This window comes from Hippoglossus stenolepis, chromosome 14 (assembly GCF_022539355.2).
Source record: "Hippoglossus stenolepis isolate QCI-W04-F060 chromosome 14, HSTE1.2, whole genome shotgun sequence".
NCBI lineage: Eukaryota > Metazoa > Chordata > Actinopteri > Pleuronectiformes > Pleuronectidae > Hippoglossus > Hippoglossus stenolepis.
In genome coordinates, this window is record NC_061496.1 from 12,625,333 (window position 1) to 12,648,619 (window position 23,287).

Below are 23,287 nucleotides of genomic sequence, written 5' to 3' on the forward strand. Positions count from 1 at the left end.
AACCCTCAGTAATTATCCTGTGACCACCTGTGGGACCCCAGGTTGAGAACCACTGCTCTAGAAAGTCAGTTTGGTGGGAAAAGTTTATGGTGTCGGCGGTTAGTCTTGGTTGGGTTGTGTCGTATCTGTTTGTTTGTATGTTGCTTATATTGAAAGTGTCTGACTCTCTTCCCTTCCCCCTGTGCAATCTGCAGGAAACCTCCTCGGCTTTCTGACTCTCTCTCTTCACCCAGTGACCGATTTCTGATCACACTGATTGCTATTTCATTTCTTATATTTCCACTAACGTCATCAGGTTTTCTGTCATGTGTTCTCCTTTTCTTTCCAGATTTGCTTCACACCCTCTTCTCTCTGACCTCTCCTCGGCTCCTCTGCCGAGGCAGCCTCTGACTCAACTGTTGTTAATTTGTTTGCTTCCTATCCTCGTTTGATCTCTTAGTTAGCTGCAAGACAGAATGGCGAAATGTTTTTTTCATGGATCCCATTGAAACTCTTTTTTTCCACTGAAGCCTACGTCAGATTCATCAGTTACCGCAGATCCAAAGTCTCATATGAACCCGCACTAATTGGAACTTGAGGGTTGCAGGATTCAAGAGGAACCTAATTTAAGATTGCTCCAATTATCTCATGCTGCAAACTGGCCCAAAATGTGTAGGCTACATTTTGTATTTCAACCTATGAGGGAGGACTACTGTATATAGTCTCTACTCTCTACTAAAATATTGCATTGTTGAGAGTATACGTCTCAAATATAGTGATGTCCAACAGCAAAGTCTCCAAATCAGTCCACATTTGTAGAATTTCTTTTAAGTAAAACATTTTTCATAACTGTCTAAAAAAGCAGTTCAATTCTTTTTGCAATAATATATTTCCCAAGCTTTTCTCTGCAAAGAGTGAGAAGAAGTACAGTTGAATCACTGCAGTTATTTTTATGTAATACTCGTCTTCTTTCACACTCAGTCAATAACTTGCTGAGTGAACATCAAGCAGTAGAGTTGAATTGTTTTGTAAAGTCGATTTTCTGACCTGGGCTTCAGACCACCCTGAGAAACACGTCTGTTCTGAAGAATATTTATTGCATCTGTGTAGACTTGTCTTAAATAATTTTCTTAAGAAATGTTGCAGTCTTATTGTTGTAGTTCAAACATAAGATGTTGCTTTTCATGCAATGATGTTTTATTTTAGTCTTAAGATATGATTTATACTGTAGCCAGTGACTAATTGTGAGGCCGGGTAATGATTCTTGAGTGTAGCTTCTTCAGAGGGCCTTGTTTCAATGTGCACCTGTTGGCTAAATCATAGTGGATTTGCATTACAAAGCACAAAATAGCTGAACAAATGAAACACAGTGTTGTGGAATATGGAATTAAATACATCTTTCAACAGTGAGTGCACATAGTTTATATTAATGTATTTTGCACCAGTGATTTACATTGATTACTTGCTAGAGGCCAGCATTGGTTTGTACGTAAGGTTAAGTCAGATTGGTACTTTGCAGCATCTTGTCATTAGTCAGGTGTCATATGGGTGCATAATATTAAATGGAATGTTTATTGTATACGAATATATTTTTAAATGATTTTATTATTTTAATTTTAATAGATATTCATCTACACTGAAAAATGAAGCAACTACTTTTAATTTAATTTTACTTTTCAAAAAGAAAAAAAATACAACTGTCTTTATTTTTTACATTTTATTATTCTTTTACAGCTTTTTACCTGGTTTAAAGTGGTGGGTAGATTTATAGAGATCACAGTTTAGATGCTACTTGGTTTGACCTTCCAACCAAACCAGGGTCATGCAGAATTAAATATTATATGAAATATATTCAACATACATCATTGACAATAAAAATGCTATTAATAATTATCACAATATAATTTTCATAAATAGAAATATAACTTAATTCCAATATATATGAATATCTTGCTTATGTATTTTGCACATAATTGATCCACCTCAGATTTATCTGTGAGTTTCTGCTCATTAAGAAAAGTAAAAAAACACAACATTCACTCAGGATCAAAAATCTGTCTTTAAACATAAAAGAAATAATAATGTGACATTTATCGTCATAATTACAGCCGTAATTTTTGATATCGCTAGATTTTAAATTTTTATCTTGATATAATAATAATTTGGCCATATCACCCAGCTCATATTGAAATTATGAAGTAAATCAAAACGTTCTCCTGTAATATTCACAGGATGAGCCTTGGTTCTCTTAATGTTTATATACTCATGATTTTTAACACATTTATAACTAAATGGATATAATTTCCTACATGAATCCACAGAATTGATATCTTGTGTATTAAATATTATCCTTTACCTGTGAAAGTCCGATGTCGAACCTGACTGAAGTTGTGCATCACTAATAGAACATAGTTAATTAGTTCAAATTAAAAATAAATCCACCCACCACTGGGCTATAAACCATCTGTCACCATTCTCAATCTACTGATCAAACCATTTTTCTTAAACAGGACCCTGGCAGCCGTGTGTCAACTTTCTCTGTTTTCCTCCTTCTCTCTGAATAGGTGTACCTGTCTTTGTCCATGTCTCATAACATGTTTCTGCATGTGTAAGCATAGCGATGACAGTTAATTCATATTAACCTCTTTTTTTCCCCCTTGCACCCCTTTCATTCTCTCTTCCAACGCTTAAAATAGAAGTGGAGCAAAAAGGTAAATAACAGACACGATCCAAACCCTAGCTCCTTGTTTTGTGGCATCTGGTTGTAAACTACCTATTTTCCCATGGTGGCCCCTACAATCCCATCGCAGACGTTACCTGTACAATCCCCCCCTAACTGTAATATTGATGGCTAGTGTTGTACGACAAGCGAAGTAAGGCTGGCCATAAAAAAAAGACAGTCAAAAGGCAGCCAAAAGATGTAAATGGGGGTATATTGGCTGCAGTCCATAGGGGCTTCCTCTCCTCATTCTCCCCGGGTGCTTTCTCTACTCAGCAGAATCTCCTATTGCCTGGCTTCCCAACCCTTTTCCATAGCATGTCATGGTAACAGTGTTTCTTGGCCCCTTTTTCCCAAGCTATTGCTTTTTCTACTATCCCTTCGCTGTCCAAGCCCCCCTCTCTCTCACTCTTCTCCCCATTATTCTCACCTGACCACTTGCTGCTTTCCTCTGTTGATTCTTATGCCTCCTATGCCTCAAAGCCCAAACACCAAGAGACCCCTAATGAAAGTTTTTTTTCTTTTACTCTTTAATTTTAATGGTTGTGACATCTGCACCACTTTGTAATGACAACCCTCTCAGGTATATACCGTAGCAAAGGTGGTGCGACCGAGACACGTCTAGGTGCACACAGGCATTTTGCAGACTCTGCCGACTCCTGCTCTCTCATAACCTCTCCCGTCTGTTGCCGTGTGACTTTAGCCAATTGTTTGGTTAAGTTTTGTTTCTGTTCTATTTCCCCTCATTTGTGTTCTATTCCCAACAGTAAATGCCAATGAGGCCAAGCTTCTTTTTTTCAGACTACTTTATATATTTAAACATTATGCTTAATTAACTTTCCTGTTTCTTTTTTTCTTTCTATGCACAAAACCAAAATCCGTACACTGCTTGTGAATATTGGCTATAGCTGTTAGTCGATTTGGCCACTCTTCCATGTGTGTTTGTCCCCACTCCTCTTGGACAACCTGTAAAAATAAAATGAAGACATTAGACATTTTATTGATATCATATATAGTTTTATATAGTGTTATATTTCACCTGTTAACCTGTGCCTGTTTTTTTTTTTTTATTCTACTCTTCTCCCATTACCAGTTTTTATTTGTCCTGGGACTCTGAAAGCTGTCGGTGAGCCTTCCTTTCTATTTGAAGCGGAGCAACAAGCCGGCGCCTGGTGCAAAGACCCGCTGCAAGCCGGCGACAAAATCTACTTTATGCCTTGGACTCCTTATAGGACAGACACTCTCATTGAGTATTCCTCCCTGGATGACTTCCAAAACGCCCGGCAAACCATCACCTACAAGCTGCCCCACCGGGTGGATGGGACCGGGTTTGTGGTCTACGACGGCGCAGTGTTTTTCAACAAGGAACGTACGCGCAACATCGTGAAGTTTGACCTGCGAACTCGTATCAAAAGCGGCGAGGCGATCATCAACAACGCAAACTACCACGACACGTCGCCTTACAAGTGGGGCGGCAAAACTGACATTGATCTGGCGGTCGACGAGAACGGGCTGTGGGTGATCTACGCCACGGAGCAGAACAACGGCATGATGGTGATCAGCCAGCTGAACCCCTACACATTACGTTTCGAGGCTACCTGGGACACGGCCTATGATAAACGCTCAGCCTCCAATGCCTTCATGGTTTGTGGAGTACTGTACGTGGTCCGCTCCACCTATGAAGACAATGAGAGCGAGGTCAGCAAGAGCCTGATCGACTACATTTACAACACCAAACAGAACCGTGGGGAATACGTTGATATCCACTTTCCCAACCAGTACCAGTACATTGCAGCTGTGGATTATAATCCGCGAGATAACCAGCTCTATGTGTGGAATAATTTTTACATCCTGAGGTACAATCTGGAGTTTGGCTCACCTGATCCAGCACATGGTAAGTACCCAGCCCCCAGTCATTTCTCCTGCAGATAATAATGGTTAGATTGCACTGCTGAAATCGAGATTTTAGTCACTGTCAAGTGCACTTTGATATTCTTTTGGTATTCCCCATCTATGTATCAAGTGTCACAGCTGACTGATTTTTAATTTAGAATCTAATATGTGCTAGATATGTTACGAAAGCTTTGGAGTGTAGGAAATCATCTCAGGGGGGAACTGTGTGGTAAACAACACCTCAAAGGCAGTTTCCATATCATAAGGGATCAGTATCACAGGGATTTGGTGAGGTTTGCCTACTGGGTGATCCCTTAGTCCCTGGTGCTAAGGCTTGAGGGAGCCCTGCTAGCATATCGCCTTTTTTAAGAGTGTAAGACCGGGAGAGAGAGGTGTACTCTCACCCCGGGAAACATACATGCCTGGACAGGTGCAAAGTCTCGCCTGGGGCAAGGTTAGATCATTCTCCCAGTGACGCTGAAGCTCCAAATCTCCATCGGCCATTAAAATAAATATTTCACACTCTATGGGAGGATTGTCAGGATTTAAAGTTCTGTCTGAGAGCAAAAGAGATGAGAGACACAAGGGAGATGAATCAATCACCCTGGGTCATATCATTAAAAACATACACTATGTTTTTAATTTAGCTGTCAAGAGCTGAGGGGAGGCTAGCCTAGGCTTGCTATAGTCCTTACGCTGAGACTATAATAACAGTAATTACCCTAATCCCCTCCACACCCAGACTTTAAGTCCACGTAATGTCCAACGCAGTCAGTAATGAGCCACGGAGGTCAAGCAACTTTTCGCAGATTATCCAAGAGCTCAATATTTGTTCATGTGTTTGCAAGTCCAATCTCTTATTGATGGGGCACGTATGGGTGATGGTGGCTAAATCCAGTGGAGCCTCATCAATCTAGCCCGACCACGGCGAGCTTGACATTAACAAAGAACGCAGTCCAGATCTGAAAGCAGCATTAAGATGCAGGGGGCACTGAGTAAAATCCTGTAACAACCATGAGAAACAAGATTAAAAAACATTTTATTTTTTATTTTTCCAACTCTGAATAACATCTTTGAAGTTAGGCCATTTTTTAAATTAAATATTTGCATGTAACAAGTTAATTTAGAACAGCTCAGGAATATGCCACAGTCTGATAACGTCCTTATTTTAGTCATGTCCAAAAAATAATTTCATTCACTTGTGCCGAGAATTTCAAATGAGCTGATTTGTAACCAGCACTTTGAATTTGCAGACAGCTGCTGTAAAATTGTCATAATATTACCCATTTCTGCTCTCTAATAAAAATATATCTAAGCATGTCTTTGCATGCCATTATATTTTTCCATACAGTAAATTGATTACCCAGCAGTCAAGCAGCAGCCTCCACAACACCTTTTATTTTTTCAGCTTGGATAGTTATGGATTCTTGGAATAAGCTTCGCATAGATTGGCTGCACGCTCAATTGATTTATTCAGCTGTTGAATGGACGCTGATTACCGATAGCGAAATCAGAGGCTTTACCCTGAAATGAGACGGCATTCATGTTATTGTTGTGTGTTGTGCCTGTGTGCATGTGTGCAGGAGAAACATGCTTTACATTGTTGATCCTCACAATCAGACCCCCCCAAGCACCCAAAGGAACCCACTACACTTCCTGTAGAGTATCCTACTAATGAATCCAGAAATATGTCTGTCCTAAGAGAATCTCAAAAACTACTCATCGGATCAACTTCCGACTTGGCGGACGTGTTTCAGAGAACCTAACGCTAACTTCACACTGCACTAACCCATTTTCACTGGTCAAAAAAACCACTAGCACCCACTAACATCTGTCTTTTGTCTGCAATGGGAATGGATACAATCAGCATTTACTCCCGGGTCAAATGACTCTGCAGTAGACACAGTTTTTTATCACCTCCAATCAGCACTGATGGAAACACGACACCCGGGTGAACGTGGCAATTTGTCAAGACGGCGAGGTGGGAGAGCTTCTGTTTTGCACCGGGGAAACAGGGAAGTAAACTCCTCCACTGGCAATGGCAAATTACCCGCTGAAAAAGATGCCTGCGATTACCCTCGTATACCCTGTGTATACCTGCTAACGTTGGCCCTGGTGTATACCGGCTAGTGTTGGTGTAGAAGCGGTAGTGTATTTGATGATTTGGTGCAATAACATGAACATCAAAGAATGTTGCTTTTGGAAATTATAATACCTTTTAATCATTTTGAACAGAGCAAAAACATAGTTACTAGTATTTAGTCCCAGCACTAAACTCTGCTCTATTTGCTCCCGTATTCACACATCTTTATTTTATGGTCAATACGGAATCAGTTTTCTTTTCGTGACAAAGGAGACATGAGTCTGGCCCCGCCGCTGACTAATGTATGTTGAGATGCAGTTGATGTGTCGAAGGGGGAATGGTCCAAGACGATCATCAAGATGTCAATAAACTTGTCCTCCCACACGGCTGATGTTGGCACATAAATGATGGCACTTTTTTCTGGCTGTCACTGGACGCCCTCTCTGCAATATCTCCATGTCTGCTTCACTAAGCACTAAACCGAGCCGTCACAATGCCTCTGTGGCGGTAACAGTCGAAGGTACGTGTTTTTAAACGGCGTTCTGACAGAAAGAAAACTTGCAATGAAAAATAACATTCCAGCTCTGTTCAAATTATTGTAAGCACATCATGAGAAAGCCCAGCACATTAGCATGCAGGAGGCATTGTTAATACAACACAGCATGGGTGATTATTAATGTAGATGCTCGAGCTGTGCTAATTGTTTGGCTTTTTTCTTCAAAAGAAAAGCCAGACGATCTTCAGGTTTTGCATTTGAACGCTGAATTTTCCTCTTCAAGATAATTTCAGAGCACGCACAGAGGATGTGTCTTCGTGGGGAGCAAGGTTGACACTGTGTGTATTTGCTATCGTGCACTGCACTTCCTACTTCCTCCTTTTCCAGATTTAGCAAATGCACAAAGATGTCTGTCACATGATTCGCTCCGTCATGAAATTCAATCACATCAAAGTGATGTTCAGACCCTGTGTGGCAGACAGTTGGGTACTTGTCAAGTCCAATAACGTCGCTCGTGTCGAGGCAAGATCATCTCTTGTAGGATTATGGGGGAGTAGATGGGGTCACATCCAACAAGCGGCTTCACTGGAAGTGGACATTAAATGGGTCAGTAAGTCCCTCGCTGGGCTTTGACCAACAGCGCAATAATCCACTCATTTAACCATGGCTTCATGCCTGCTTTCCCTTTTGCATATAGGATCTAATAGAAAGACATATTCCTTTGTCGCATATTGTAAATGAGATGATTAAATTGATTTAAATGAGGTATACCCAGACAAAACCCATTATGCACCCATTTCTATGGACCATTTATTCACGCCAGGCTCTGAAATGTGGTCTCAAACCACTGAGTAAGCATATCAAAAGCTATTTTTTACCAGAAGTATGCACAAACAGAACGATGGGACACAGGTGAGCCCTGGAAACCTTTTATTCATCCCTCGTTGCAAAATTAGATTCTGAATCACTTCCGTATAAAAGCCCCCAGTGCTGCAGTTAACACCCACACAAATCAAGACCTCCTCTTTAATTGTTCAAATGTCAATACATTTGCATACAGTTTCAATCTTTGCTGCACCCTCAAATTATACATTTGCATGTGGGGATCGTAAGGGAGGGAATGACCCAATTTGTTTGAAATTATAAGTTGCGGCCCGGTGACGCGGCGTGCCAATTAGCTTACACAACTCTGCATGTGGTCAAAACAATGCCCGGTAGCTGCGTGTTCGGAAAGTGCTTTACAATGCAAAAATGCTCAGCTGTTACCGACGCTTGTGAGTCACATGCATTAGCAGCCGCCCCAGAGAGGCTCCCTCTTATAGTCTGATGAATATACAACTCTCGAATAAGCGCCACCATGATTCATTCCCCGTCTTCTGCGGGGCCTATATAGAGGTCAACTTGTGCACGGCAACATTTAGAGTGAAAAGGGACACACGCACGCACGCACGCACGCACGCACGCACGCACGCACACACACACACACACACACACACACACACACACAGATATGGATACTTTTAACGACAACAGCTTTCACAGCCATCTCAGGTGGTAAAATGGCTCAGACGTCTGGCTGCTACATGTGTGACAGTGGCACAGGAGAACGGATCAGGATCTGTTAAAAACGGCCAATTTGTTTGTTTGCCTTGACAGAAGCCCCCCCTTTTCTTTCTCTCTTTTTCCCTCTCTCCGTTCCTCTGTCAGCTGCCCAAGTGGACAACGGTGTGAAAGCAGAGTGTATTGATGTGGAAAATCACCTTCTTTGTTTTTGTTTTTCGGTCCCCCTGTCATATTCTTGTTCTTGCTGTTTCCTTCCCTGTCTGCCTCCATCTCTCTCTTTCATTATCTCTCTATTGCAGCCTTTTCTCTCTTCGGTCACTCTCTCTTTTTTCCTATCTTCCCTCCTTCCCTCCTTCTGCCCGTAGACTCATTGTTCTCCTCAGTTCGCCTCCTCCTCCTCCGCGATCATCCGTGAGCTGGGTCTTACATCTGGATACGTGCGCACATACCCGTATATGCGTCTGTTTGGCTTCTTTCCGGCTTAAGTCCTGGTCAGACTGTTCAAATCATGCCCGATGAGAGCGGCGTGCACTAAATGACAGGATTTAAGTAAATCCTTCGCTGTGCCTTTGGGAAACTGTAAACACACACACACACACACACACACACACACACACACACACACACACACACACACACACACACACACACACACACACACACACACACACACACACACACAGTGACAGATGACCATCACGCACATGACAATCAGGGGATCACACACAACATAGAAACATTAGTTCAGTGCTGGAGCAGATTGGTAGATAACAATGTTTATATTTACAGGATATTGTTACACTGCAAATCCTGATAAAAAGAAATTGGGGTTAGTCTTAAATTCAATTTTGTCTTAAATTGCTCTGGATTGAGCCAGGCTTCTTGAAAGGTGGCGTTTCTTGCAGAAGCAGCAGAAGTAATGGAATTTCTTCGCATTTAAAATACATCAGTTAAAGTTTTTTCTGGTTCTTTCTCACGTTTTCACCAGATTTAAGCTGTCGTCAACCAACAATCTGCAGCAAACAGCTGAGACTGGATGTAAACATCCTCTAAAATGAGCTTAACTTGTGGCCGACCTGTGTGGTGGTGGTAGCAGGAACAGGCTAATTCAACAAGTTCCTTATATTTTTATAGCACTTAAATTTGTCCGTAAATCTTTGTCTTTTTGAGTCGTTAGGACACTATTGGCAAGCGTATGTTCAGCAAACGGCCTCCGTCTTTACTGCTGGACTTGTATCTCCCTATATGCCAGCTTCTATTCTTCATTCCTCCCCTGTAGCTTTTTTAACCACCATTTTATGACATAGTGTGACGTTATGCCGTCTACACCGTGACCCACTGGTCTCGTTCTCGGTTACGATATCGGGGGTGAATTTAACTGGGGCGATAAAAAGGGGGGGGAAATCCCACGATGGGGATTTACAGTCTTGTTCACAGTGTCTGTGATATTACATCGTAGGATAATACCTAACCACCCCGGTGTCTGGTGGCAATAAAGGCTACTCGGCACATGAGGTCGGGGGGGTCACCTGTTTCCTCAGAAATCCGATCGTGATCTCTGCCGCTCCTCCAGCGCCGAACATCGTGGAGACACGACAGCCAGTTGTTGCCAGCCAGGTCGGAAGGGGGGGGGTTTCAACCCTTATCCAAAAACACACCTCAGGATAATGATTTCTCACAGTCCCGAGCTGCCAGTTACCACTTCTCCCGGAACGTCTCACCCTCTGATGTTAAACGAGAGTGCACGGCGTGTCCCAATGATCTGCTGACAAAGTATGTGGGCAACAGCAAAAACCCGAGGTTATGATTTAGGATGTCACAAAGAGATGTTTGACATGAAAGCGAGAGGAGGGTGTGCGATTATGGTTACGCTGAGCCCCATAGCCAAAGGGATCCACAGCCTCTTGTTTGATTACAGTCCGTCTGTGAAACAAGGCATATTTAAAAGAATTATTACTCATCCCCCCCCCCATCACTCCCTGACACACTTCCTAGAGGAGATTTCTTTTACCGAGGGCTGATTTTTGCGTCCACGTATGTGTGTGTTCCCCTAATCTGCATACGTGCAGGTTTGCGGGACTTTTCGTACCGCGCTGCTGTGTTAATGTGTGCATTCGCAGCCCAGCGGATGTAAATCTGTGTGCAAGTGTGTAGGAACAGCCCTGAAATAGACACCCTCCTGTGTGCGCAGCATTAAATATCAGTCCGCTTGGCACACTTAAGAGTTAATGCTTGAAATTTGAGGCACGTACTGTACCGAGAGAGCTGCGAGGAGAAGAAGAGGGGGAAAAACTCAAGGCTGGTGTCTGGCAGCTGCTGTGTCTGTTCTCTATACTTTGGTGTCATTTTGTGTGTGAGGGTGTATATGAATGTGTACATGTGTTTATAAGGAATGTGTGCGCTCGCATGCGTATGTGTGGGAGACTGACTGACTGCCTGCCTGCGCCCATGTGAATCAATGTGTTTGTGCTGTGGGAAAGAGAAATATTGGACAGAGCAGTAAATAACATAATCCAGCTATTAGGTTCTGTTCCCCACGACATGGACATGCACTGTACACACCCTCACAAGGACATGACTCGTGGGAAATTATACGAATTTTCTCTCAGCTTTCTTCATATTTACTGCTGATGCACAAGCAATCACACGCCATGCTCCCCCCCTCCACGGCAACAAATGCAGCACGGAGCGAAAGACGTGTAATCCAATTTCCTTTGTGTATTATTGTTATTATTGGTAGATATCAAAATGCATCACAAATGTATTATAAATCATCACACTATTTCATACCCAAGAACAGCTCCACTTCCATCAGCGCGGCTGCACCGAGGGAGGACTGAGCGAGTGCACGTTTGAAACGCCGATATTTCAGTGGCAGCATTAGCACAGGGAATAATTTACCCTTTGAGTTTCTTTCACAGTTTCAACACCTTATTTCAATTAATCTACACTCGGCTGAACGACTTGAAAACCCGTGGGTTATTCATTTACTGTCCACCCACTATATTCTCAAAGTCCCCACACAAACACTGTTCCTAATGGCAGAAACAGACTTTTGAGTTGTTCAGACTTCCATCGACTTTTTAACGTTGGCTTCTCCATTAGGAGGAGAAAACCACCCAGGATTCACACGTAAAGACCATTTTTCAACTGGTCAAAAAAAAAAACACTAACACTCGGTAACATCTGTTTTTTGTCTGCAATGGGAATGGGTTCAACCGGCATTTACTCCTACAGTAGACAGTAGACACAGGATTTCGTCGGTGATGGAAAAAAGACACCAGGGTGAACACGCTAATGTGGCAAGACAGCGCCTCAGTTTTCGCAGCATTTATGACGTTGAACATTATGTCCCTGCAAATTTTGGTGAAAAAGAAATAAAAGTGTACAAAAAGACTTTCTTCAATCTTATCACAAAATAAGTGTCCCCACAAAAATGGAGCTAATAGGTGGATCTCCTGAACGGCCTTGTTTCACATCACCATGAGCTTATTACATGACAGGGGAGGGGATGAGGGAGATCTAATGATCATTTTAACTTTTCATGTGGCAAATTAGCTGAAATAAATGCTAAATGCATGTTGCCTTCCCATTTTTCCTCCTTCACTCAACAGCACCTGATAATGTGTTTGAAACATTACCCTGATGAACAGCCATGCGGTGCCGACTAAAAGTGAAGCTATTAAGCATAATATAAAAGACACACACGCTGTCAGTATTCATTTGTCACCGTGGCATGACTGCTGAGTCCTGGTAAGGGCTCATCTGGGCTTCACCTGAGAGCGCTGATGTCGTGTGTGTGTGTGTGTGTGTGTGTGTGTGTGTGTGTGTGTGTGTGTGTGTGTGTGTGTGTGTGTGTGTGTGTGTGTGTGTGTGTGTGTGTGTGTGTGTGTGTGTGTGTTTGTGTGTGAATGCGTACATGTATGCATATGCTCTGACAACACTCGAAAAGGCGCGATCCTCTCCTGGATTCCTGTCTCATTGTCTGTCATCAATCCCAGACCCCTAACCCCCAATGGTAATAACAGAACCACAGAGATACAGCCAAGTGCAACAACGTGTGGGCGTCAAATCACACAAACGGGTTATGAATAAGTCTGTCCTGACTATTTGGAGGGGGGGTACTTTGGAGAGTAGCACCGCATGCGCTCACACTCTGTGACAGCTAATTGAAGGCTCCCCTTGGGCTGAGTGCAGCCGAGACATAATAATCAAGGCGCCTGTCCTATATAGCCCCGAACTTGGGATTTGCTCCTTTTGTCATAATCAAAGGAATATTGCACAGATGTGTGTTTCCACAGCGGAGAACAGAAAGATCTGGTCCGTGTTATGCATCACAAAAGGTATGGAAAACACTGCAGCAGCGCCAGTGGCAACACATCACGTCGCCGCCTTGACTCAGAATATAAACGTATCCATTTAGACATCTATGTGAGGAAGTGACCAGCCGAGAGGAGTGTCCCGTTTAATACCTGCGGGTTAATTCCTCACCAGCTTTCATTGGATTAAATTAAACCAAGCTATGTCATATAAGTAATAAGATTATTGTGTTGCTGGCAGGATTACGGTCTGACGCGCTACGTGCACAGGAACAGCAGTGGTCAGAGAGACGCCGCATTGTTTATGCGCGGATCTCTTCGGGAAGCGTAGCCCACATTCACATTAGCCTCTTTTTCACACAGGAAAGAGGATTAGCTAGCATCACAAACATGAAATGAAACCTCCCCACAGGATTATTCTAGCCCTTCTACTTATGTCCTTTTCATAATGTTCCTTGTTAATGAAGCTGTTTAATGTACAGCTGTATCTCTGTGATGGTGCACACGACTTTAAGCTATGCCAGCACCATTTTGTTTCTCCCCCTGTCTCACAGACATTGGATCAGCAAATCCGCCACACGCCCCTTTCCCAAAGCCAAAACCATCCATTTCGCTGTGGGGCAATCCCCCTCCAAAGCTTCAGGAGAGCCAAAACCCATTAGTTCCTGCCATGTATTAACCGAGTCGAACATTAATTACCTCCACAGTTTTCGCTGATGGCAGGTAACAAGAAAAAGAAAAAAAAACACTTCAAAGAAATTTCATCGTACATGTTGTAACTGGAGCTCGGAGCTCGACATCCCCGGCAAGCCACGACAAGCAGCCGCTCCTGACGGAGGAGTGTAGACAAGATACAGTTGTTAGTTGACATGCTAAAGGAATGTACTCGGATCACAGCAGATGCCTTTTTGATTTATTGGCTGTAGTCGCGAGCCCTTCATCTTATATCACGCTGCCGAAACGCTGATTGATTTTCATTTTTATTTCTGTCTGTATCCTAAACTACCCACCCATCGAGGCTGCCGTCTTATCCTCTATCATCTTTCAGACTCTGGAAACGGGAAACCTACAAAGGGCCTCGCAGTTTCTTGGGAATCTTCTGGAAGTTTGCCAAGCAACTCTGACCCACATGTTTAAAAAGCTGCAATGATAATAATTTACTCACTCTGTCGACACACACTCGTTTCCTTTTCAGACAGCAGAGCGAGAGGGAAATTTGCAAGTTTTTTGTTTTTTTTCTCTTTGATGATTACTTTCACCTCTGTGAGTCCTCTCAGTGAGTCGTGACAAAAAAACAAGGGTTATCGCAATAAAAGGGTATTGGTGCAGAATAGAGACGGGCATTTCTCCCAGCCTGCTAAATGCTGGTGCAGAAAGGACACTAAGCACAGGTTTCCTCTCAACCGCTGTGACAGCACGAGCAGCCGAGGATTTCACCGTTGAGTAAAAGAATGCAGGTAGGGGAGGAGAGGCGAGAGGAAGCTGAGGTGAAGCCAGCCAGCCAAATCTGCCTTCGGCTCGGTGTCAAAACAGCCAGTCAGCTGTGTACACCTTCATGCCACCTCACCTGCTTGTGGGTGTGGGTGTGGGTGTGTGGGTGGGTGGGTGGGTGGGTGGGTGGGTGTGTGTGTGTGTGTGTGTGTGTGTGTGTGTGTAGCTCCATAGCCCCCACCAGGAGGGAGAACACAGAGTCATCTTCTCTGGTCAATAGAGCCTAATTCGCCACAGGTAGCAGGCAGCCTCAAAGACGATTTCCCTTCAGCTCAACTGTGCTGAAGCCTTTCATCCACACCTTGGGGCCTACGGTGATAGTAGCCTGTGTGTGTGTGTGTTGGGAGGGGGCGTGCTATCTGCCTGACCCATTATCCAGTGGAAGCCTCTCCCCTCACAATCCGCTGGACGACAGAAACTGTCTTCTCCTCCTGCAGCTCGGCCGCATTTGTTCCTGAATTTTTCCGTCGTCGTTTCCTTTGTGTGCATCTACTTTATCTCCCTCCCCCCCTTCCCTCTCTCTCTTTCTCTACATCTATATATATTTCCCCTTGTCCTGCCTCTGACTCGCTCCCCTCTTTGTCGCGGCGTCTCTTCGATGTTTTTCACTCGCCGTTGTGCCACAGAGAGCGACGGCGCTCCGCTCGAGCAGCGCAACAGCACCTCTTCACATTCTCTGCATGCTCTACAGGCAGCCTAATGGAGGAAATCAAAGTACTCAAATGTGATTACGTTCAGTATGTGCATTGCATTCCAATCAGAGCCCCTTTGACTGATAGAGCTCTTCTTTTTTTTTTAAGGGTGCGGGGGTGGTAATGCAGCAGATTGATATAAAACAACTTCTGTTTATCCACATTTCATCAATGGAAACTCCCTTATGATCGACTTTTATATGTAATTACAGTGGCTCGACCACGTCTCTCTGCTGTATCACATGAAAAATGTCTTCATAGTCTTTTCCTTAGTGGTTCATGTTAAATGTAAGGAGCGCACTATTTTCTCCCTTCTCAGGACTGAAACATATTGTTTTTGCCCGGGGCGCTGCATGAGTTACTGCGCACCTGTTTCATCAGAGTCAGAGAAACAACTGTAAAGTGAAGGTTCAGGCTCCGCCGCCGCTGAGCATCCAGGTTCCTCCGTTGCTCTGGTGAAATTTAATCAGCCATGCCACAAAATCTCCCAGGCAAGAACGATTTGCCAGGCCGGAGGATGTTTCTGTAATTATTGTCTTGTTCGCTGCAGACTGAGTGCCTTGGATACGCCATAGTCAACGGGAAGGCAAATACGCTTGTTGCACAAAGCACTTAGCAGCAATTTACACAACAGGATACTTGGTTGTATGAACATTACAGTGCGGAACATTTTGAGGGAAAAATTAGGAATGGCACTCGCCGGGCGCACCATTAAAGTTTTGTGGGGCACGAGGGCACCAGAAGGTCAAGGTTTAAGCGCCTGCCACCGCATTCTCTGCTCTCGGTATAAACCATATGATGTGTCCCAGGGGTGCCACAATTATTGCACTAACTCCGCAGGTGATACGATTATTTCCTTTTTAATTTTGTTCCCTGTTCTACATTGTGTTTTCATAAAGACTGATAAATACGTGTCCCTCTGAGAATCAAACTTCAATAATGAAATAGTTTTATAATACTGCTCCACCCTCTTTTTTTCTTTTTAGCTCCACCACAGTCAGAAGTCACCGCGGCCCCGCAGCCTCAGAGAACCACAACCACCACCACGACGACCACGGCGCACCGGGGCGTGGCCAACACCAGCACCACAACAGGGCTGAAGGAGGGCAGCAGGGGAGCGCCCAAGCCCCCTCCCGTGATTCCGCAGACGACTTCCCCTCCACCTCTGGAGTCCTTCCCTCTACCCGAGCGTTTCTGCGAAGCCACCGAGAAGAGAGACATAATGTGGCCTCAGACCCAGAGGGGCATGGTGGTGGAGCGACCTTGCCCCAAGGGAACAAGAGGTAAACAGGCAACCGCCCCCGCCCTGCCGCCTCTCACCTCAGGGCCGTGTACTCGCTGCTTTCAATATGACCTATACAGTCTGTTAGATCTGTCTGATATCTTGGCACACAGTATTTTTTTTATCTGTAACAAGCACCAGTTTCATTGGGAAAAAACACTTTGTAAGGCTTTTAGGTTTTAACTGTGTCATCGCAGGTCGAGACGTGGTTAAGTGATTTGTAACGGCTGTGTTGCCGGAAATAGGACCAAGCTGTTTATCTCAAAGTGGAGACGTGCAAACATCATTTGATTGTGTGAAATAAGGACTAATTAGGACGTGAAGAATAATGTTACGACTTTGTAGCAAAAACAGGCAAAAAAACTTTTTTTGGGGGGGGTTACTAACAGATTTGTAACTCTACGTGTTTGGAGTTCTCTTTATCTAACGAATTTCAGTGGACTTTGTTCTCTGACATGATTCGAACTTTGAAAAGCAAACAGACAGAAACAGACTCTGTGACTATTTGTGTGATATGAATGAATTTGCATGTTTGTAAATATGTTGTTTGTGTGCGATTTCTCCTTATTTATTTTCTATTGTTGCCCCGTGAAGGACTTCATGGTAAAATAAGTTCGACGTGACTTGATTGAACTTGACTACTCCTGCTCTTGTTTTCCCTTTCAGGCACGGCGTCTTATTTATGTGTCCGCTCCACCGGGGCCTGGCACCCTAAGGGCCCTGATCTCAGCAACTGTACCTCCCACTGGGTCAACCAAGTCGCCCAGAAGGTTTGTGTGGGCAATGGCGTTCTGTTTTGTTTCTGAGCAGAGTGTGTTACTTAAAAAAAAAAAAAGGGTAGAGGGAAGACAAAATAGTGGAAACACGTCCTCGTGAAGAACTTCAACGCTGAATTACTTATTCACTGTTAAAAATATGGCAGTAAATCTGGGTCATATTAACTTGAAAGCACAATTTGAGAAAAGAGGACTTTGATATGTGTTTCAAAAGTAAAACGCTGCAGAGGCCAACATCTGTACTTCAGCTGCAAAATATAAAAAAAACTGAATAAAGCACATATATAATGTAGATATGAAGGGTGACGTATGTGCTGTATATAATAGTTGCACATGTAATATTTTGACCCAGCTTTGTAGGATTGTATTTGCCTCCAAGTTAAAGGTCTTTTCCATGAACCTTATTTTCTCCACCCTGTGCATAATGTGTGTAGATCTCACAGCAGATATAGCAAGCAGCTCACTGTGTACCTGTTTTTTCCTAACTTACCACACAGTAAAAGAAGAAAAAAAAAACTGCTACCATGGCAACGTCTCTGGCGTGAAGAAAAACTAAACCCTCTTTTCGTAAATGGCATTTCAAGGACTAATTCAAGTGTGATTTGAGGCTGTAGATCCGTCCACGTCTGTCTTCTTGCATTCTCGTGAACCTCGCTCTCACTCTTAGTACTTATCCCCGCCTCCACAGATTCGCAGCGGTGAAAATGCGGCAAACTTGGCCAACGAGTTAGCCAAGCACACCAAGGGCCCCATCTTCGCCGGGGACGTCAGCTCGTCCGTGCGCCTCATGGAGCAGCTGGTGGACATCCTGGACGCCCAGCTGCAGGAGCTCCGGCCCAGCGAGAAGGATTCTGCAGGGCGGAGCTTCAACAAGGTAATCGCATCCACCAAAATAAAAGCACTACTCTCAGTGAAATACTAACTCCATTATCTCACATAGTCTCTCTTGCTGAATCACTCCTGAGTCAAGGTTCACGTGGCCAAGGGGCTTATGTGTATCTTTTAAATGATAAATGCAGGATTTTTTTGCTCCCCCAACAGTGATACAGTTTGTAGCTGCTGCTGTTTGCCACGTAGAGTGTGTCCCTTTCTTTTCAAAGTCAGGAAAGAGGAAAAACAGGACAAAAAACAGAATAGCTGCATGATTTCCGACTCTGACAAGGAGCAGACATTTGTATTCATAGCAGCATTTTGTACATTTGTAGTAAAGGCCATAATTGGGCTTGTTAATGCTTCTGCGATGTGTCAGTAAATGCAGCATTTCTCTAATGTGAGCGGAGGCCCTTTTATTCTTCACCCTTCAGGTAAGCAGGTCAGCGACACACCAGGCAGTGCACTAAGCGATGGGCTGGAACCGCGACTTAATATTTAGTTTTTTTTGCATCCAGCGCATAGTCAGGACCTTGTTCTACAAATCCTTTTTACCTGTGCAAATTGATGTCTCTGTTTTTATCTGTTCTTTTTTTTTTTCTTTCTTTTCTAATTAAAACAAAGCTTCAAAAACGAGAAAGGACATGCAGGGCATACATGAAGGTACTGGAGCAATGTTTGTGCCCACTCTTCTTGCTGCCGCCCCCCTCCTCTGTTCCTGTATCTGCCCCCCAGCCCAAGTCCAGCAGCATGTAACCCCTGCACTGTCATGTCCCCCCCCCTCCTCCCTGTGCTTCCTGCTGTCTTTTTGTTTTCGAGTAATTGCCCTACACACAGACACAATTGTACCCAAGGTGCATTCTCAGTCAAAAGAGAAGTCAAGTCCAGTTACCGTGGCGGCTTCTTCTCATGGATGTATATATGTGTCTCTGTGTTTTTTTTAATGCTTTGACAGTAATGGTGCATTTTGCTTTTTTCATTCTGTTTTGTATGTTTTCTGAGTGTCTAGTCAAGATTGCACGCCTTGATGCATAACACCACCACTCAATGAACACCCTGTTCTTACATTCCTCTCATTGTTCATTCGCTGAAGAATTTGTCTCTTTTGTGAAAAACTCCCTTCAGTATAAAACGCTGGTGAAAATTGCATCCAACACAATTTGCTGATTAAATCCAGCTCCCTTTTATTTTTTTCAAGGACCTCGACCCGACCTTTCCCCCCCCAAGTAACGTCAAAATGAAAATTGTGGGTCTCGTTTCACAAGGACGCAGGTTTTAGGTCATTTGGTTCATAAATTAAAGTTGTAAATCTGCAACTCTGTCTGTTTAATAGGGTAAGACAGGTCAGATCATTTTTTTCCCCGTGTTTCATTGAACGCTACCAGGTTAGGTCCACACGTCAGGGTATTTTGTCCATATATAACTCTCTACCTTTAGGGAGCTCATTGTCCTACACCTGCCACCAAAGTCACCCCCCACAATCCAGATCTCTCCTCTGGGAGGGTATTAAAATGGATCGAGCTAATTAGCCAGTCAATGGCCGTGCGCTCATAAAAAGAAAAGAGGGAAAAAGGGAAAGAAAAAGAAATTGCACACGCGTCGTCGCACCACTTCTCTTAAAAACGTCCCATCATCATTTTGTTTTAGTTTTTTTTTTTAAATGTCACAACATATAGATTTAAAGTCGGAGGCTGTGATGGTATGAGAGAGGGTTCGTCAATGTAAACGACTGCACTTATTTGACTAATGACAGAAAGACATGTGGGACACAGATTGTTGAGTCAGTGGAATCTGACATCTGCCAAACCTGACGCAACACCACATTAGCAACCTACCGCCGCCAAGCCCCCCCCCACCCCCCCACCCCCTGCAGCCATCGCCTGCACTCATGATCTGATTCGACACATTGATTTGATCATTTCCTGAAGAAAACCCAGCATCGTGGTAGAAGACGTGGATGGAAAAATGGCAGCATCCTCCCACACAAAGATATGCAGATTGATAAACTGACCTTAGGTTGGAATGTGAGAGTGAAAGGTTTTTTCTATACGTCGGCCCTCTGATGAGATGGCGACCTGCGCAGGGTTTATAACGTCTCCCACCCAGTGTCAGCTGGGATTGGCTCCAGCTCCCCCTGCAACCCTCAAAGGGATAAGATATAGACGATAGATGGATGAATGGATAAAGTTCTATACTTTTCAAACCTTTGTGTGGGGAGACTGCCGTTAAGTGTAGTTAAGCACATGAAAAGTTGAAGAAAAGAAAAGTTCCTCCACGTCAGATGCTGAACTTTGCAATTAGAAAATTCCACAGCTTTTGGTACGTTGATGTTCGTCAGACCATCTTCTTAATATCCTGTATTTGGACCTGATGGGCTCCTAGAGTCTGACCTGAAGCAGTGTCCTTGAAAAAGAAACTGAATCCACACCAACGTCAACACTCATGTTCGTTTCTCCATCACAATCAATATTTTAAATTTTTTCTTTCTTATCTATTAAATATCTGTGTTTAATCGTTTTTTTCATATATACAATACAATGTCCTTTTAGCTTTTTTTTTTATTTTTCTCTTCATCTTTATTTTAATCCCAACAGATGTGATTCTTCAAGCCACAGCTTTTTATTCATTTCATCTCAGTGTCTGCATGTCACTGCTCATGCTTGCAAATATTTATTTATTTATTTCATTTCCTCCGAGTTACTCAAATATCTTTGTCTTTCTTTGCGCGTGTGTGTGTGTGTGTGTGTGTGTGTGTGTGTGTGTGTGTGTGTGTGTGTGTGTGTGTGTGTGTGTGTGTGTGTGTGTGTGTGTGTGTGTGTGTGTGTGTTTTTGGTCTGGACTCAGGCTATTGTGGACACAGTCGATAACCTTCTGCGACCAGAAGCCTTGAAGTCCTGGCAAGACATGAACAGCACGGAACAGACGCACGCGGCCACCATGTTGCTGGACACTCTGGAGGAGGGGGCGTTCGTCCTCGCCGACAACCTCATGGAGCCCGCCTTCGTCAAAGTTCCTGCAGACAACATAAGTAAGTAAAGCAGGAGTTTGTGGTAAGCAAGCGACGGGCGTTCTCGATTGATGTAAAGCTCGGTTAATTTCATTACCTTCAATTCATCGAGAGAGAGACAGAGAGAGAGAACAAGGCCGCCACTTGAAAAAGGACTTTGTTTTCATAATAAGCATTTAAACCTCGGGGGAACAGAAAAAAAACAACGCATATTAGGTTTAACGAGCCGCTTACTGACAAAGTGATGAATATCAGACAATTAAATAGACTGGATTCTCTGATTGCGCACGCTTAGTTTATAAATGTATGCGTCTAGACCTTGTAACTCTATACATTAATGTGAACATTAGCCTGCTGTGGGAGTCAGAAAAAACAACATTGTTTATCCACAGCCTCCTCTTCGCTCCCTCATTGACTTCAGCATGAAGGAACATGAAGGTTTTTCTCTTTGCTCCTCTCTCAGGGCTGTTTTCATGGATTAGTTATTCAATGATCACCTTGTGACTGACATTTTTATTGTGTAGCCCTTTGATTTGATGATACATCGTCTGATCTCTGCAACATTTCAAGTAGAAGAACGCTTTAGCAACATACTTGAGAGTTAAGTTTTTTCATGCCCTGGAATGGAAGTTACTTAATGACCAATATCTCTCTTTCTCCATTTTTCTTCTCTCACCCACCTGCCCCCTGCACCCTTCAGTCCTGGACGTGTACGTGCTCACCACAGACGGCCAAGTTCAGGATTTCAAATTCCCACAATCCAGCAAGGGGGGCGTCTCAATCCAGCTCTCGGCCAACACTGTCAAGCTCAACAGCCGTAATGGTAAGAGCTCCTTTAAACGCACCAATAGAAAAGAAGAGAAACTCGGTCAAGGGAACTCTGCTCATTCTCAGCGTAGGAGAAACTAAGAGATATATGCGTGTTTGTTTGACTTGTGCTCTCCTTCTCGTTTCTTTGAAAAGGTGAAAGGTCCGTCTGTGCTCTACCTTTTCTACACCAATATTAACAGGGTTTTTAAGCATGAATAAATGTGATTAAAAAAGGCGATTGACTCAATTTCCATTGTCAGTAGAGTCCCCAGGTGAGTCATGTAAAATGCATGAATGCGTCGGAAACCATTGCTGTCTTGCCAGTGTGGCATCTTGCGCGATACGGAGGGGAACAAATCGCTGTTCGTTATTCCCAAGATATAAAAAACAATAAGAACACAAACGTTCAATTGAAGTCATCACGTAGCAGCTAAAATAAAGAGGAATAAGAAGAAATTTGCACATTCTCCTGGTTGTCATTCCATCACTGTTGATCAGAGCTGGAGTCGATAAAACACCCAGAGTCATTTGCTGATTGTAACCATTCCCATTGAAGACAAAGGCCAGATGTTAGTGGGTTTTCTGAAAAAAGGTTATCTTTTGTCCCCGCAGTTTTTTCATCATACATTTTCTTAATAGTTCTAGAAGCTGGATATTCCTCATCTTCTGTTTTTTCCCCCTCTGTCACTCTGCAGGAGTTGCCAAGCTGGTGTTTGTCCTCTACAAGAACCTGGGCCAGTTCCTCAGCACAGAGAACGCCACCATTAAGATGGCCGACGCTTATGGCCGCAACGTGTCAGTGGCCGTCAACTCCGACATCATCGCCGCCTCAATCAACAAAGAGTCCAGCCGCGTATTCATTAATGACCCCGTGATTTTTACCCTGGAGCACATCGACGTGAGTGTCCCTGCTGGAATGAAGGGAGAGGTCATATTAAAAAACTCCAGGAGGGAACATCCAGAGTAGACAGAGATCTGCAATTTGAATTGTAAATGTCTGACTAGGTCAGTCGGCAGTTTATTTAAGTCATTGAACATCAAATTAAAGGAGTCTTTAGAACCTAAGTGAATTCTTAATGAAAACTAATTCTTTAATCAACATTGGGATATAAATGATACCCATTTTCTTTTATAGTGGGGGGAATTAGCTCCTAGATTAGCCATACAATCTAGGATGAAATTACTGGAGCACCAATTATCTTTCGTCTTTTAAAGTTGTCACTAGAGTTCCCAGAGGGCCGTGCGTGACTCCATCCTTTATCAGAGAAATTGTGCAATTCCAAAGACATGCCGTCAAACAATTATGC

General features: G+C 43.5%; 1 protein-coding gene across 32 annotated transcripts in view; it reads left to right on the top strand.

Annotated features, from left to right (window-relative positions):
- The window catches only part of adgrl2a (adhesion G protein-coupled receptor L2a), a 99,800-nt gene that overhangs the window by 57,439 nt on the left and 19,074 nt on the right, over nucleotides 1–23,287 (top strand). For 22 of the 32 annotated variants that reach the window (XR_004698244.2, XR_004698243.2, XM_035176070.2 and 19 more), the window contains 9 exons: nucleotides 2,676–2,690; nucleotides 3,792–4,592; nucleotides 16,222–16,518; nucleotides 17,184–17,287; nucleotides 17,982–18,167; nucleotides 18,788–18,826; nucleotides 21,008–21,191; nucleotides 21,871–21,993; nucleotides 22,676–22,878. Coding sequence is in view for 30 of the 32 variants with exons in the window: in XM_035176070.2 (XP_035031961.1) it covers nucleotides 2,676–2,690; nucleotides 3,792–4,592; nucleotides 16,222–16,518; nucleotides 17,184–17,287; nucleotides 17,982–18,167; nucleotides 18,788–18,826; nucleotides 21,008–21,191; nucleotides 21,871–21,993; nucleotides 22,676–22,878 (1,952 nt within the window). In the remaining 2 variants the exon portion in view is untranslated. The remainder of the gene's footprint in view (nucleotides 1–2,675; nucleotides 2,691–3,791; nucleotides 4,593–16,221; nucleotides 16,519–17,183; nucleotides 17,288–17,981; nucleotides 18,168–18,787; nucleotides 18,827–21,007; nucleotides 21,192–21,870; nucleotides 21,994–22,675; nucleotides 22,879–23,287) is intronic. The other 10 variants (XM_035176059.2, XM_035176082.2, XM_035176064.2 and 7 more) reach the window with 3 other exon arrangements.